Source organism: Sceloporus undulatus, chromosome 2, assembly GCF_019175285.1.
Source record: "Sceloporus undulatus isolate JIND9_A2432 ecotype Alabama chromosome 2, SceUnd_v1.1, whole genome shotgun sequence".
NCBI lineage: Eukaryota > Metazoa > Chordata > Lepidosauria > Squamata > Phrynosomatidae > Sceloporus > Sceloporus undulatus.
In genome coordinates, this window is record NC_056523.1 from 63709427 (window position 1) to 63727368 (window position 17942).

General features: G+C 37.4%; 1 protein-coding gene across 1 annotated transcript in view; it reads left to right on the forward strand.

Annotated features, from left to right (window-relative positions):
* Positions 1-17942, forward strand: part of NUP210 (nucleoporin 210) — a 126027-nt gene that overhangs the window by 56369 nt on the left and 51716 nt on the right. Inside the window, 9 exon segments of the mRNA XM_042451951.1 lie at positions 3674-3872; positions 4763-4908; positions 8579-8800; positions 12114-12287; positions 13130-13322; positions 13654-13760; positions 16404-16508; positions 16597-16698; positions 17373-17501. Of these exon segments, the coding sequence (XP_042307885.1) occupies positions 3674-3872; positions 4763-4908; positions 8579-8800; positions 12114-12287; positions 13130-13322; positions 13654-13760; positions 16404-16508; positions 16597-16698; positions 17373-17501 (1377 nt within the window).

Here is a 17942-nt window from a genome sequence, read left to right on the forward strand (position 1 = left end):
ATATATATATATATATATATATATATATATATATATATATATATATATATTTCATTAAGGCCTTTGACAAGGTTCCCCATGACATTCTTGCAAACAAGCTTGTAAAATGTGGACTAGACAAGGTAATTGTTATATGGATTTGTAATTGGTTTACTGGCCGAATCCAAAGGGTGCTCAACAATGGCTCCTCTTCATTATGGAGAGAGGTGACTAGTGGGGTGCCACAGAGTTCTGTCCTGGGCCCAGTGCTTTTCCACATCTTTATCAATGATTTGGATGAAGGAATAGAGGGCATGCTTATCAAATTTGCAGATGACACCAAATTAGGAAGAGTAGCTAATACGTCAGAGGACAGAATAAAAATTCAAAATGACATTAGTGGATTAGAAAGCTAGGCCAAAACTAACAAAATGAATTTCAACATGGAGAAATGTAAGGTACTGCACATATTGCAGAAAAATGAATTGCATAGATGTAGGATGGGGGACACTTGGCTTAAAGAGACTACGTGTGAAAGTGATCTAGGAATCCTAGTATACCATAAGTAGAACATGAGTCAACAGTGTGATGCAGCAGCCAATGCCAATGCTATTTTAGACTTCATCAATAGAAGTATAGTGTTTAGATCAAGGGAAATAATAGCTGCACTCTATTCTGCCTTGGTCAGGCCTAACCTGGAATACTGTGTCAAGTTCTGGGCATAACAATTCAAAAAGGACAGTGAGAAACTGGAGCATGTCCAAAGGAGGGCGACTGAAATGGTGAAGGGTCTGGAAACTATGCCTTAAGAGGAAAGACTTAGGGAGCTGAGTATGTTTAGCCTGAAAAAGAGAAGGTTAAGAGGTGATATGATAGCCCTGTTTAAATATTTGAAGAGATGTCATATTGAGGAGGGAGCAAGCTTGTTTTCCACCTCAACATTAGAAGGAACTTCCTGACTGTAAGAGCTGTTTGACAGAGGAACACACTCCCTCAGAGAGTGGTGGAGTCTCCTTCCTTAGAGGTCTTTAAGCAGAGGCTAGATGGCCATCTGTCGGGGATGCTTTGATTGTGACTTCCTGCATGGCAGGGGGTTGGACTGGATGGGCCTTGTGGTCTCTTCCAACTCTGTGATCCTATGATTTTATGAAAAATGTGCCAAAATGCCCCCACATACTCTAGAAGTTATTTGGTGGGGGAAATTTTTTTTTAAAAAAATACCTGGATAGAACTGGGTTTCCCAAAACTAGCCTTGGGCCACATGCATCCTGCAAGCTACACTTTGCAAAGTACATGCTATGGTAACATCATCATAATTGTAGAAAAGTTTTCATTTTACTACCATACATATGCCAGACACCTAGTACTTCTTTGCTTCCTTACAATGCACCAACTGTTGGAGAGTGATCTGATTACATCAACTGTCTTATCAGTAGTGGAAATCCTTCAAAGTCCATATTACATTTTTGGCTTCTAAAAGCTTTTTCGTTATGTTATAGACATTAAATTTTGCACAAAAGTGGTGTGAGTTCTAGAATATTGTGTTCCAGAACATTGAATTTTAATTTTGAAAAAAGCCTTATGTGTTTCATTAAATAGGTTTTCAAATTGATTAAGTTCACCTTTACTACTACAGAAATTGCATCTCTGGTGTTTTTGAAGTTTGAAACAGTTTGCTTTCCGTTTATTTCAAGCAGTATATCTATCTTCCCAAAAGTAGTCTAAATAGACATTAAATGCAGTTGTTACATATTAAATTGAAATATTATCCTGCTTGTTAAACCATTATTAAACCAAGACAGAGGTTGGCTTACAGTCCCACACTGATGTACCATGCAGTAGCTGTGTCCCAAATGACAGCAAATGACAATTGCCTGCATGAGGCTCAGAAATGATGTCTTTAATTAAAACGTTGCTTTCAGATTCATGATTCAGAGCACTTAGCGATAGGCGTGCTTTTCATCCATTTGAACTTGCAGGAACAAGCATTAAATGAAATGAGTGGCTTCAAGTTAAGATTTTAACCGTCTCTGCTCAAGCTTTGCATCTTGCATTGGAAGCAAGCATCTGTCTGCTGACCTTGATTATCAGGTTATGCAAGTAGTCTATAAGTTTCATGAGGATTACAATTTTAACACTGTACCATATGGCCTATAATTTAACCTGAAGCAGTAGACAGATGGCCGTAAAAGTTAGACACGCCAAATGAAATCTTTGATCAAGCAGTTGTTATGAAATGTTGCTACCCATCTGTGATGGTGTCTTTAATGATAGCTCAGAATAAAATACAAACATACAGTTCAAGCATCTGCTTATCTCCGATTTGAGATAGAAATTCCACACAAAGAAAATATGTCATAGAAGGTTTCCCCACAATCCATAATGATCTAGCATGCATGCATGAATCCTGCTGTTCATTCAAGTATCCTCATTCACTTCAACAGGTAGGACATTAGTGGACATAGCAGTGCCACAAACACTTTCCCTTGTATACAGGAAACTTCAATTTTTCTATTGGAAGGAAAAAACCTTATATAGGTGATCACCATGCAGCCATCAGAGAGACTGTGATTCACTTTGACTTTATCACTGTTCTGCCCCCATTTAAATTTCTTCAAGTCCCATTTCATGAAGTAATAATTTATCATCTTATGTAAATATTGAAGTCACTATATGCATGTTACTCTTTGATGAGATAAAAATTCAAACATGGGGGAAAGTTACAGATCTTTTGAAGCTTTGCCTGCACTCCTCCAACACTGTCCTGCAGTTAATACCTACACTGAACTGCATTGCACTGAAATCCGACATATGGATCCATACATTTGGTCCACCAAGTTGATGGGACTAGAAAGATGAACTTCTCACTGTTGTCTCCATCACCATGTAACTCCTTCCCATAAGTAATTCACTTATCCTTCTTTGCAGTGGGTTTTAAAGAGCTGCTTGTTCACATTTGCATTTACCTCATTCATTTGAAGTTAGCCAAGGATTTAAATGTGTGCATGCCATCTTCATAAATCCAACTGCAGGGACACAGGCAGATGTTGCTTGGCTGCTCCTCTCACATGCAATTTCACCTTGTATAGAAGATCGCAAAACTATTTGTACATTCCCTAGAAATTGGTGGTTCTTCCATTATCTGCTCAGTAGTTTAAGGTGTTTGCTTTATATGCATACAGAAAATAATCCTAAAACTTACCTATCTCTGCCTTTGGGGTGTTTTTAGGATTCACATTTTTTCAGAGTTTGGAAAATTTCTCATAAGAAATATGACTATAATGATAATGACATATGGAAGTGATCCACCAGAAAATCCTCTCACTTCTTGTCTATTGTGAATTGCTCCTGTATGTTTCTGTATTTCTTCTTAAAAGTTAAAAAATTCTCTTCTGAGAGGTTGTGGGCTGAAAAGAATGAATATGCCTCTTTGTAATCAAAGGTATATGCATGAAGTGCTTGGATCAAAGAGTGTCTCCGGAACTTTGAGATACTTTTGTATCATACTCACTTCTGACCATAATGGTGTTTTCCACACTTTTCAAAATATACAGGTAAAAACATTTTAATATCAAAAGTTTTGTCTTGAGGCAATTAATCATTGGGAAAACTAAGATCTTTTCAGTTCTCAAATTTTCCAGTTTGGGTTTTGTTTTGTCTTGTCTGACCTCTGTATCTCATTATTGTTTCTTAGGTCTATGTGACAGAACCCAGTGGCATGGAGTTCACACCTTGTCAAGTTGAGGCACGTGTGGGTGAGATATTGGAGCTGCCTCTGAGGATTAATGGCCTAATGAATGAGGAAACCAGTCAGATGGTCACCTTGAGTGATTGCTCACATTTTGATTTAGTGGTTAATATTGAAAACCATGGTGTATTCAGGCCAATTGAAGGTGACTTAAACTAATTCATTCATTTCATCTTTTAAGATAAACAAAAAATAAATATGTAATCTACTTTCTGATATGTCAAAGTTCATTTTCTCAATACCATATGTTGATAAATCTGTGTCAAAAATTTCACAGATTATTTATGTTGAGGAAAACATGCTGAGACTTTTAAGATGGTTGAATGGAGCATTGTTTTCCTAATAGGGTCGGGGGGGGGGGGAATGTTCTTTAAAAAAAAAACTGTGGCTCAAGAAGCAATTAAAAGTTATATAACAGAAGGAGATTATGATCTCATTGCCTAGCTATACCTTCTTTTCCAAGAAATTGTCTACATAGATCTGCCTCATAAATACCTTTTTAATGGTCCCGCTTTTGTTATACCAGGCAAAAACTATTTTATTGATGTACAGAAGTTGAGGACAAAAGTGATTGACAATCATTGTACATTCATTATGTGTATATATAATGAGATATATGTATCTACGGAGATATCTTTTGAATGAATGCATGAATTTTTCATATGCATCCTCTTGTCCCTTTTATTTAGGCAATATTTATGTACCTTTTTGTTTTTCCATTTAAAGCCATGATGCAGTCTTGTTATGACCTAACTGATCATACAAGAAAGAGAGCCTGAACTCAGAACTTTAAATAAAAAATCCTTCCTGAGGCCTTTTCAATGTCACCATGAGACGTATACATGTCTTGTTCTGGCTTTATGTTTTTTTGAGTGTCATCATTATTTTATTATTTATTGTTTGGTTTTCAAACTTCCCTGAAAGTGTTTTAATGACAGGCAGTGTGTGATTTCTTAAAATAAATTAATGGAAAATTGTAATACAAAAGTGTTGTACATTTTAATATTATGTTCATGATAATTTTTTTATGGACAGGGAGGCTGAAGCCAACCCCTGAGTTCTGCAGTGGGGTCAGAGTTAAAGCTGAAGGCCAAGGATACACTGAACTTATAGTCAGTTATACACATGATCATATTCACCTCAGTGCCAGTATCACTATAGCTGTCTACCTGCCACTGAAGGTAAGCCTGGATTTTACAGTAATCACTGTAGTTACACTCAACCCCCCAAAATTAGATATCGACTCAAAAGAAAACATATATATAGATGGGAGGAGGAGTTCCATGTACAATAAGTTTGTCTTCAGTGCAGTGGTCTTCTCACTCATTCCACCATCCATTATGCTTTTGTCTTTCTCTGTTCCTTTGTTGTCTGTATCTTGGTAACTCCTCAGTTTCAGCCAAAATGTTCTGGGTCCTTTAATAAAGGGATATGGTTCATACTTCTTTACTAAACAGGTATGAGTTTTGATTGCTTACATGAGTCCTAGCTATGTTACCTTTGTGCACTGGAAGTAGTTGTTTTGGCATGGGAGAGAGTCTTTGGAAAGAAGCTTCTGAAGCTTCATTCTAAGAGCCTCTCTATTAAACTCCATGGTGCAACTTCATATTGTTCTCACCACTACCACCACCACTTCAGGCCTCCAGGATGTTCATCTCTCCTTCATTTACACACAGGCCTACTGCCACTCAGTATAGCAGAGTCAGATCTGCATTTCAAAGGTGTTATTCTCTCAGAGTCAGCCGTCTGGTTTCAGAAGGTTAATGTGTTGCATTTTCTTTTTTTTTTTTTGTCATTCCTAACACAGAGAATGGTTAGCTAAAATCATATAAACAAAGTTAGCACAAATTTGAAATTACAAAGCATAAAATCCCAGATGTTATATTTATTACATTGATTACATAAGCATTGATATTGTGTATATGATAAAGTGTTAAAAAGAAAAATAGGAATACAATGATATATTTCCTTTTCTGACTTCTGTGTTGAAAGTTAATTTCAACATTGATTAATAGTTATGTGTCTAATCAGAAGCAAGGCTGAATAGATCACAAAATATTTTAGATAATTTCAGAATATTTTGAAGGTCAACTGATGTTGGAAGTATAAGTACAAAACGCTGTGGTAATAATTTCTACACAAAATATAAAAGTAAATAGAAGCCATCTGCCTGCACCCATGTATCTAGTCATTTTAGGGGTATATATATTAATTAAATTTGATAGAAATATGGTGCTTTTATAATCCATTTTTACTTTGTTTCCAAATTAAAAGTATACTAAAATAGATAAGATTCTCATCTTTCTAGCTTTAATAATGAAAATGTTATCAGTTACTTGTTCTTGATCTTTATCAGATCATACTCCTGTTTGTTTAACTATGAATCTAAATGTAAGGCACAGTATTAGAAACTTCACACTTTTTTTTAAAAAGGAAAGACAGACCTATAAGCCTAAATCTAGCTAGTGTAGGCCCATTGAATCAATGGAGTTCACATAAGTGTCAGTGGCCTGTTACAGACTGCCAAAATAAAGCTGCTTCAGGTCTCTTTGGAGGTGTGCTATTTAAATGATGCATGGGTCCTAAGAGTCCGGAGGTCGCGCCAAAGCCACGATCTAGTCCTAAGCACTGGAGTGCAGCTTTGGTGCAGCTTCCGGATTCTTAGGGTGCATGCATCATTTAAACAGCATACCTCCAAAGAGTCCCGAAGCAGCTTTATTTTGGCAGTCTGTAACAGGCCAGTGTATCTATTTTCCATTAATTCAGTAGTTGTAGTAAGGACTAACAATTATATTCAAACTGTTATTCCTAAAGACAGAATTCAAAAACCTAATAGCCATGTTGGACTGGAAAGTCAATATGCAAAAGGATCTTGCAGGAAAGGGCTTAATGATGTTACCCATAATATTAAAGGGACTTTCACTTGCTTATAACTTCATTTAACACAAGCTGTATCTCTATTCCCTGATCTGCCTTCTGTCTAACCAGGAGCACCTCTGTCTTGACTGGATTAAGTTTGAAATTGTTTGCTCTGATCCAGTCCATTACTGATGACAGACACTGATTTAAGGCCAGGACAGCCTCCTTGGATTGCGGTGGAAAGGAGTAGTAGAATTGAGTGTCAATTGAATATCAGATATTAGGAATGGGAATATACAAAAGCAAGTTGCAGAACACTTCGGTCTTCCTGAGCCTTCCGTCTTGGACCTCAGAACAGCTGGTCCTTGAACAAAAAAGAGTACAAAGGAATATTGGAAAGAGAAACAGCAGAATTGGAATACAGTGGGCCCTCCCCTTACATGGAGATCCATTCCAGATCCCTCCGCACAAGGGGAAATCAGCATATGCTGGGGCCCCATTGTAAGTAATGGGGCTCGTGCCTGTGGCAAGCGGCCATGGGCACACACCCCATTAATTCTTCTGGGGCGCACAAGGGGCTCCTCCAGCGCAGCTTTCAGCACATGCTGAAAGCCGCGTATGGTTTACGCAGGGCGCACTGTATATCAACAACAGCAGTCCATCAGCACTGGGTTGAACAGAGATAGTGGTTTCCTAGCACCCTAAAGACATTATAACACTAGTTATTATAACCTCCATCATAGGGACTCTTCACCAATTCATGTCATCTTCTTTTGCCTTCCACACTAAATCTCAATAATTAATATGGTTATCTACTAACCTTGGTTTTGGCAACATCCTTGCCTTGTTCCCCAACAACCATTGTTTAAAAATAGACTTGTCACCTCATCTCCACATCCACAAAATTCTGCATTCCTTTGGATGTTCCCATACAGAGTCTACTATATATGTCTGTCCCTGGGCTTTTCACTCCATCAAATGCATCTGAGGAAGTAGGCTCGAGTTTATAAAATCTCATGCTACCAACCTCTATCTTTCAGTTAGTCTCAAAGGTGCTGTAAGATCCCTTTGCATACTGTTACTTATGAGTTTAAGTATTTTTAAAAATACTACTTTACAGTTGATTGTACTGTACCAATCATATGTAAAACAACATGGGTGGTGCCAAAGCATATATAAGAAAATATTGTTCTTATTTTCTTATTTTTCAGTTACTCTGAAAATATTTTTCTTATTACTATCTAATTAAAATAAAACTCATATTGCTAGATTTAAAGAACTAGATTTAATGTGTCAAAAGAATCTTGATAATTTAGATGGACAGGAGCAACATAGAAATATGCTATCCTTAACACAATATGTATAATATTTGAAAGCTTTCTTATCATCACATTCCAGAAATGCTCAAGACAAAACAGCCAGGCAACACAGGAAAATGAGAAAATCATGTTAGGTTAGATGGCTTAAAAACATGGATAAACTATTTTCCATTCCCACTCAGAAGTAAGCCTCATTTGTTAAGTGAGGGTCATCAAATAAGTGAGTATAGAATAGCTGATTTACATTGCAGAAAGATTGTTTAGTGGCATAGGTTTCAATGCAGGTTTCATTCCAATATTCCATTAGGTTTCTGATATCACCTCATTTTCAGATCTCATTCCAAAGCAATTGCAGGAATAAGAATTTAAGTTGGTAATGTGTTAAAATGATAAAGAACTTGTTATAGCAGGAGTCAATTCAATATGAAATACTATTTTGTTTGTGACAGCTAAATATGTTTTCAACTGGATGAAGTATACTTGTAGTGGAAATTTCTTTTTTTAATGGTTTTGTGCCATAAGTTTGAAGCAACTTGGAGGCACACAACATATGCACACATTGCATTTAGTTTGGAAGAAGAAGGAGGAGGAGGTGGTGGTGGTGGTGGTATTTATTTTCATCAGTATGATGTATCATTTGTAATATTTTAATCAGTTTATTTTTTTCCTTTAGACTGTTGATCCTGTTACTGCTGCTTTGGTAACTTTGGGATCTTCCAAAGATATAATGTTTGAAGGAGGACCCAGACCTTGGGTTCAAGAGCCATCAAAGTTCTTCAGGGAAGTTAGTGCTGAACATCCAGAGGATACTGGTTTATCTTTAGTAGGACCACCAGCAACTAGGAATCCTTTTCAGCACTGGGTCAGAGCATCTTGCAGAGCCCTGAGTGAACAAGTGAGTGAGACTAAAGCATGTGAGAAATATTGTTGGACATTATTATACATAAGGCCACAACAACGGAGATAAATTCTTATAGCAGACAGCTAAAAATATAAGCCTTTGAAAGGTCGCAGCACAAATAGTAATAGCACAATATTATATAATTTAAGAATGCTTAATTCTCAATAGTGATTCCAAACTCATAAGAATACAGAAAGAGCAGCAACTAATTCATGCCTGAATTATGTATTCTTATGAGTCTGACAACACTACTGAGGATTAAACATACTTAAATTATGCTAAAGTTACAAATATTTTTTCACAGTATGCTAATGTCATAGAAAGGTATTAAAAAGTTGAGTGGATTTCCTGATTATGACCTGGGACAGATGGGCAGAAAAAGTGGCTCAAACCCTGGCTGCCTGAACGGCTCACTCCCAAAGAAGGCTGAATGCACATGGCACTATGTCAAGCCACACTGCTGGATAATTTTTTTTGTTGCCTCTCCCACCATAAATGTGCACCATTGCACAAACACACCACCTGCAACCTCCAAGTACCTCCCATGTACTTGGGAGCTAAAAAGGCCAATGCAATTTTAGGCTGCATCAATAGAAGTATAGTGTCTAGAACAAGAGAAGTAATAGTGCCACTGTATTCTGCTCTGGTCAGGCCCCACCTGGAATATTGTGTCCAGTTCTGGGCACCACAATTCAAAAAGGACATTGAGAAACTGGAGCGTGTCCAAAGGAGGGTGACTAAAATGGTGAAGGGTCTGGAAATCTTGCCCTATGAGGAACGACTCAGGGAGCTGGGGATGTTTAGCCTGGAGAAGAGAAAGTTAAGGGGTGATATGACAACTTTGTTTAAATATTTGAAAGGATGTCATATTGAGGAGGGAGCAAGCTTGTTTTCTGCTGCTCCAGAGAACAGGACCCGGAACAATGGATGCAACTTACAGGAAAAGAGATTCCACCTCAACATTAGGAAGAACTTCCTGACAGTAAGGGCTGTTCGACAGTGGAACACACTCCCTCGGTGTGTAGTGGAGTCTCCTTCCTTGGAGGTCTTTAAGCAGAGGCTAGATGGCCATCTGTTGGGGATGCTTTGATTTGGATTTCCTGCATGGCAGGGGGTTGGACTGGATGGCCCATGCGGTCTCTTCCAACTCTATGATTCTATGATTCTGTGTTTGGATGGCTTCCCATTTGAACAGCCACACAGTCACATGTGCAATTCTCCACCAATACAGGGCATCAGAGCATCGGTATGTGAGCAATACATTGGCAAAAGAAAATCATGGAGGCCCCCTACATGCACCCTTAACTCCTTGCCCCCCCCCCCCCCCGGTTGGACTGCCTGGTTTGTGAATGTTGTAATTACATCCATTGGAGTTGTTACACTTTCATTTCTTTGCTTTACCACAGCCCCACATTTGCCTCAGGGTGTTTATATGCAGACGTGAAGATGCGCATCTTCTGCTCTAAACCAGACTTTCCCGGGTTCTGTTTGCTTCGGTTTTTAGTCCCAGAGTGCAGCTTCAGCCCAGTTTCCACCCACTTTGGAGGCATGTGTCATCTGAACAACCTGCCTTTAAAGTGGGCATAAACCACCTTATTTTGTCTGTCTCTTTCACCCTTATATGGCCACTGTTTATTCTCACAAGATTGTGAAATCAACTGATTTTTTTTAAAAAAAACCCTTTAACTTAATTATTGGATTTTGTTTCCCTCCAAAGTTAGGGACTGGGGAGAGAATAACCACCTTGCTTCTTCTAGACATTTAAGGAATTTACAAATAGGTAGTGCAATTCTAAGTATAATTTCAAGAAAAGGCAAAAGAAATTCATGGTCATCTAATATATATGAGCGGTTCATCCATTATTGTTCAACAATATTAGATACTGATTTCGATATATTCAGTTACAGGAGTGTCTCTTAGTTTTAGTGTTCTGTGTGGGAGTATAACAAGCTGACTGGAGGAAAATCAGCACATTTGAAATGTGTTGCTGGAGAATAGATCTACAGATACCATGGCCTGCTGAAACTCAAATGAATAAATCTTATTGCAAATGAAACCTGAACTCTCACTAGAAGTAAAATTTACCAAACTGAGGCTGTCATACTTTGGATATATTATGAGACAAGATGACTCATTGGAAAAGCTAATGAAACTTGACAAGTAAAAAGCAGTAGGAAAAGACAAAGAATATGCTACAAGCAATTGACTCAATGAAGGAAGACCCAACCGTGAGTTTGCAAGACCCGAGGAGAGCAATTGATGACTTTAGCTCTTGGAGAACATTCATAGATTCACTATAAATTGAAGTCAACTTGATGGCAATAAAACAGCATGTGAGAGTTTGTGTTTGTTTGATGCTGCATGCTCTAGAAAACTATTCTGCAGACTGCAGCACATGTCTTCTGCCATCCATAAATATCTATGGTTATTGTTGGTTTTGACCTGATGATGGTTGATCTAGCCATTATGTGAGAACAATTGCACTGTATCAAATAATATTTTCTCATCAATAAACAACTACCTCCTAAAATAAACAGAAACAAAATCAGTAGAAATAAGGCATCAGTGATTATCTGAGCACATAATTTTGTCTTTAGGTTAATTATATTGAAAGCTAAGCAGAATAACACCTATTTGACCTAAATCCTTTAAGTAAGCCCAACTTAAAAGAGACCCATTGAATCCATGATATTATGGCAATGTTGAATGACCATTCAACAATTAACTCCATGGGGCTACTCTAGTTGGAACTGTTTTACACCATGCACGCAAGTCTTTTTGGCATTCATGCATATGTTTCTGGTGCAAGCATGATTGAAATGATCTGATGTTGCACATCAGCAGTGTTTGGAACATTGCCCCAATGAGTTCCTATTTGTAAAGGAAATAAAAATCTTAAAGCATAAAAAGAAAGTTTCTTAACTTAAACATCAGTATCTATATGGAATTTGCTTTTCTAGAAGAAAAACGAGAAGAAGAAGAAAAAGAAGAAGAAGAAATAAGTGCTCTGCCATCTGTTTCAAAGGGTTTTGGGGTTGATTGCAATATTAAATTGGATAATATAGGGAAAAGAATGGGAATTTGTATCTTGATAATGGGCTGGTTTTGTTTGTGAAGAAAGGTGCATCATACTGACATTTAATCTTTTAGTAGTGCAGGCTATTAATGAAACATTATGTTGACTTATTTTTTTTGAACTATAAATAAAAAAGGAAGTTTGCATTAGATTATGTGCTACTGTAAAAAAAAATTCCTAAACATAACCTCCATTTTCTCTTTTAATTTATTTCTCATATTTTTTATGCAGGTAATATCATTAACAATTGGAAACAAGCCCACTGTTACTAATCCGTTTCCAGCTGTTGAATCTGCTCTTATGAGGTTAATCTGTGCCACTCCTTCCCGATTCACTTTGGTACCTATATATGCAAATCCTGAACTAGGTCTCTCCTGTCCCTTTCTTCATCAAAATAAGCAAGGGGTAAGTTAGTGAAAAACGATGATAAACTTTGGTTCATAGCTATCCTTTAGATATTATGGTAGCAATTTCTATGGTTTTACCCCATAATGTCCCTGAAACATTCAAAGGACATGTAACTTAGGCCTGGAACAGATGGGAAGAAAAAGTGACTCAATCCTGCTTTTTCCCAAAGTGGGTCGAAACCCACTGCCCACAGCCCATTCGCAAGGCAGGCGGAATGCATGTGGCCTGACCCCATGGTGGGGTGTCAAGCCATGCCACAGGGTAAATTTTTTGTTGCCTCCCCACCATACATGCACATCATCAAACAAACACACTACCTGGAACTCCTAGATATATTCCATGTTCACTCAGATGTCATCCCATTGGATGGCTGTCTCTTTGAATGGCCACACAGTTGCACATGTGAGTTATACATTGGCAAATCACAATCAAGGGGGGGAACCAAATGCCCCCTTCACCCCATTCTCCCCCCGCCCTGTTGGATTATCTGATTTGTGTATGTTGTAGTTACATCCATTAGAGTTATTGCACTTTCAGCTCTTTGCTTTGCCACAGCCCCACATTTGCATCAGTGCATTTATATGCAGGGACAGAGATGCATATCTTCCATGCTAAGACAGACTATCCCAGGTTATGTTTGCTCCAGTTTTTAGCCCCAGAGCATGGCTTCAGTTTTGGTTCTGCCACTTTGGAAGTGTGCGTCATCTAAACACCTCTCTTTCAAAGCAGCTGGAAACCACTTTATTTTGCCTGTCAGTTTCTCCCCTAAGACTGTTAGATTATAATACACTATGGACTGCTTTTATACTACACATTAATGAAAAATATTTATCTTACAGATTCCTGTCTCAAATTATCGCAATCCAGTATTGGAGTTGGAGGTTTATGATCAACAGGGGCGTAAATTTGACAATTTTAGTTCTCTTAATATCATCTGGGAATCAACAAAATATTCATTAGCCAACATAGAGGCCGGTATGCTGCTGGAGATGACTGTGAAAGATCATGGAAGCAATGAGAAAAAAATGCGAGGTGCAATTTCACGCTGTTATGCATTCAGTTTGATTGTATGAATTTATTATACTTTGATAGGTTTAGTACCAGGTCCAAAAATTTTGCTTTCTATAGTTCTGTTTCCCCATCACAACCTTTTCTGTTGTACAGTGATAATTTTGGAAGAAATTTTATATCTTGCTAAAAAAAAATCTGTTATTTGTACACATTTAAGAGTATATGAAATGTAAAGGGAGGATTTACTTATGTGATGTGTAATTTTGAAAATTTAGTCTCTGTGCTTCTGTGTGCTGATGAATAGTGAAACTATAAATGCTGCTTTTCCAGTTTTGTTTGTCTCTTTTCTTAGGTTTGCAAACAGTTTTAGTTAAGCATAAACCTGGAACAACGACGATATCTGCTACTGCAGTTGGATATGAACACTTTCATCTTGTTACCAACGAAGTGAATAAACCAGTAATGATATTTTCTTCAAGATTTTCCTCTAACACCTTAATGATGTATATTTGCCACTACCATTTCCTTCGTATAATTTGATATAGTTTAGTAACTTTTTAAAATACTCATCATAATACAAGCAGTTGTGGGCAAAGAAGGACTTCTTTTTGAGCACCTATATTTCAGTGCTCTATTTTTACCCCACCTTAACAAAATTTATATAAGTTATTGTACATTGAATTCTGGTTATGCATATAAGAAAGTCTTTGGTCTGCATTTTCATTTATACCAAAAAAGTGACCTTGTTGCTTTTAATATTGAAAAATCAGTAATGCAGATGTTACTGGGAAGGAAATATATTTATGATTTTACTGGAGAACAGAGTACTGTAAGTGATTTCAGTAATGCACTCCCAAACACAATGACCATTATACAGAAAGCTGCAGTATGTTCAATAAAGATCTTGCTTGACTCCAGTAAAATTTTGGATTAACATTTAACCTCCTGTCCTGTCCACCTAATCATTGCTGTATCACTTAGGCCTGTTACAGACTGTCAAAATAAAGCTGCTTTGGGTCTCTTTGGAGGTATGCTGTTCAAATGATGCATCGGTCCTAAGAGTCTGGAGGTCGCACCAAAGCCATGCTCCAGTCCTAAGCACTGGAGTGCAGCTTTGGTTCATCTTCCAGATTCTTAGGATGCATGCATCATTTAAACAACATACCTCCAAAGAGACCCGAAGCAGCTTTATTGTGACAGTCTGTAACAGGCCATAGTTTCTTTAACTGATTGCCCTAGGTAGGTTACTATTGCAATGATTTAAAATGTAAATAATTTCAAGTAGAGATTTGTAACAGCAAGCTAATAACTCAGAGGAACAGTTGAATTTAGATGCTTTTCTGAAAGGATATGGAACTCCACAATATGAACTTTAACCATAAAGAACAATGGCAAAATGTTATATTTGCTTCCACACAGTTTATGATGTTGTTTCAGCTTTGAGCAATGGTATGCATTTCCCCTAAATTTACAGAAGAGTTGGTCTCTAAACATAATCTGTAGATTTTACGTGTACAGTATTTAAAAGAATTTTGTCCACATCTTTTTTATCACAGACAGTGGATGGAATTGGTTAATTGAAGAAACTGCTCTAAATCGTTTAGTTGAAAAAAATATAAGTCACTCATTAATAATTATCCTTGCAGGGCAGGGTTTCACTTTATGCTATTTCTTTTTCTTTTTCAAAAAAGTGAACATAGTTTAGTATCTACTATCTTCCTTACATCATTAATGTAAGTAACCTATTGGAGGGACATGTAGTGAGAACTCTGTTTCTGCAGCCTTGTTTCTAGTTTCATATACAACAACCAACCCATCACCCTTTTCTACAACCCAACAAGCCCTGTTCCACTGTTACAATCAATTTCACTAGAAAGGAAGATAGCAACATCCTTTCTGCCCCATGAAGCCATTGATCAATCTAGTTCAACATTATTGACACTGGGGTGAAACTCTCCAAGGATACAGGTGTGAGCCTTTCCAAGCACAACCTATAGATTCCAGGAATTGAACCTAGGAACTTTTATATACAAAATAATGTTTTCTGGTCCTGAGCTTGTGTGTATGCACAATGGAACTCTCCGGACCTTGTGATTTTGTTTATTTAATGAATATGTATATCACACTTCGTTAAGTATTTCCAAGGAGCTTTACAGAAGAGTTTATAACCTATTCAGTAGCAAGTGGTTTCCCCCCAACACATGGAAAATCTGTGTTCACTACTGTAAAGTTTTGCCCCAGCCAAGTACTAACCAGAGATTCCCCTGCTTAGCTTTCAAGATCAGATGGGATCTGGTGCCTTTATGGCATTTAGGCCCACCTTGATTAACACTACTGAACTAATATGAGTTATTTATAAAGTCTAAATTTCCTTTATGGCTTAGATAAAAAAAAAGTTTGATGTGATTTAAGTTCCATCATTCATATATGACCTCAAGAATTGTTCATTTCGGAAGCTGAGCAGGGTCAACCCTGGGGTTAGTACTTGGATGGAAAATCACCAACAAATACCAGGTGCTCTGGCCATATTTCAGAGGAAGGAACGGCCAAAAACACATCTCAGTATTCCTTTCCTAAGAAAACCCTATGAAGTTCATGGAGCTGCCATAAGTCAACTTGAAAGCATGCACACACGCACACACACGCACACAAAATGAGGCATACTTAAATAAGTAATAGCTATAAACATAATGCTTTCCCCTGAGAGCATGCGACTCATCCAAGGTCACCCAGTAGGTTTCATGGATGAACAGGGAATTGAACCATGATCTGCAAAGTTGCGTTCCAACACTCAAGCAACTACATGGGAAGGCAATGGCAAACCTCTGAACAAATATTGCCAAGAAACCCTTTTGATAGATGCACTTTAGGGTCATTATAAATCAGAAATTACTTGAAGGCACACAACAATAATAAAGATATTCTGTGGAAATCAAGAAGTCAGGGATGGCAAGCTGGCTACAATATACATATCTTGTTTCAAGGAAGCTGTCTGTTGCTTCCACTTCCATTGTCCATCTACCTGTATGTATATAGCTATGTTTCTCACAAAATATCAGATTTAAAATCTTAGTTTTTAATTTTCTGCATTACGTCTTGCAGTATGAACCTCTTATACCTGTATCTGCAACTATTGAACTAATACTTGTGGAAGATGTAAAAGTGAGTCCTAAAGAAGTGACCATTTATAATCATCAAGACATCAAGGTAAAGGACTGTCATTCTTTTCTTTTCTTTTCAAAGGTAGAATAAAATGTAAAAATGTGACTTACATTGCATATGCTTTCTTTGGCAGGTTGAACTGCTCATTATGGAGGGCTCTGGATATTTTTCAATTAATACCAGTGTTGTCAACATTGTAAAAGTAGCTTATGAAGAAGTTCAAGGTGTTGTTGTGGTAAGTCTCATCAGGCAAACATATTCTTCTCACTATAAAGAATAATCATGTAGTAGTCAGAGATATTTGTAAAGTTGATTTTGAAGAAGCACTAAACCATATTTTATTGAACTCGCCTTAAAATTTCCACTGAGGTTAACTTGTACAAGTATACCTCAAAAACAAAGTAGATGTGTTCCTGATTATTTCTTCAGCAGTGAATTTGATACCAGAGGCAAAAATAACATGGAAAGAATAGGAATAGGTTCCTACACCACAAAAAAAGAACAATTAAATGTATTTCAACATACTTTTTTTTCTAGAATTAACAGCATTCACAACTAAGCCTTCTATAAGTAAACAAAGACATTTTCAATTTTCTAGAACTCACTTGAAACCCTTTTTCCAAAATGCAACCAGCCATGACCTTTTCTTTTACCAGTATTCACTTTTCTTATGTTTTCTGTTTCCATCTTTCGCAAGTTCCACTTCCAGACTATGCTGTGTGTTCCGATAAAATTCTCTCCTTTCAACTTCCAAGTGCTTGACAGAACTGCATTAGTTTATAAGAATCATGAATCAGCCAACCTGTGTCACAAATCAATGCCCAGTTTGTTGTTTCTCTTAAGAACGGTGGTTCCATTTTAAGTAGGAGAAATTCCAAACTGTTAATAATTGTATTTTGTACATTTTAGGTGCATCCATTACATCCAGGTTCAGTATCTATAATGATCCATGACTTGTGTCTTGCTTCTACTATGATTGCCAAAGCTGAAGTGTATGTTTCTGATATACATGAAGTACATCTGGGAGTTGTTGACAAGGTTAGTATTAATTTCTCACTGCATTTGTGCTCGTGAGATATTCTGCCCATGTAGTATCCCTCTTTTAGGATTCATCACTCAAAGTTACCAGATTGGAGATTCAGCTAGAGCAGGAGAGGGTAACTGGTGGGAAGAGGTCAGTCCTTCCCTGGGCCACACCAGCATGACTAGAAATGGTGTCATGTTACTTTTAGTTCCAGGATTCAGAATAAAAGCAATAGTTTTCCCAGCCTTTTTAGGGTTGTGGAGGGCAAGGTGAGTCCATGCGTCATGTTTTGTAATTTGGGACTTTTTTAGCTGTAGGGAGGAGGCATGAGTTTTTTTCAAGGGCCTAGAGGGCTACAAGGGTGTCAGAGTCCACACTTCCTCTGCCTATAGATTAAAATTTACCTGCACCCCATATATGTTGAAGAGTCATATTGAGAATGGAGCAAGCTTGTT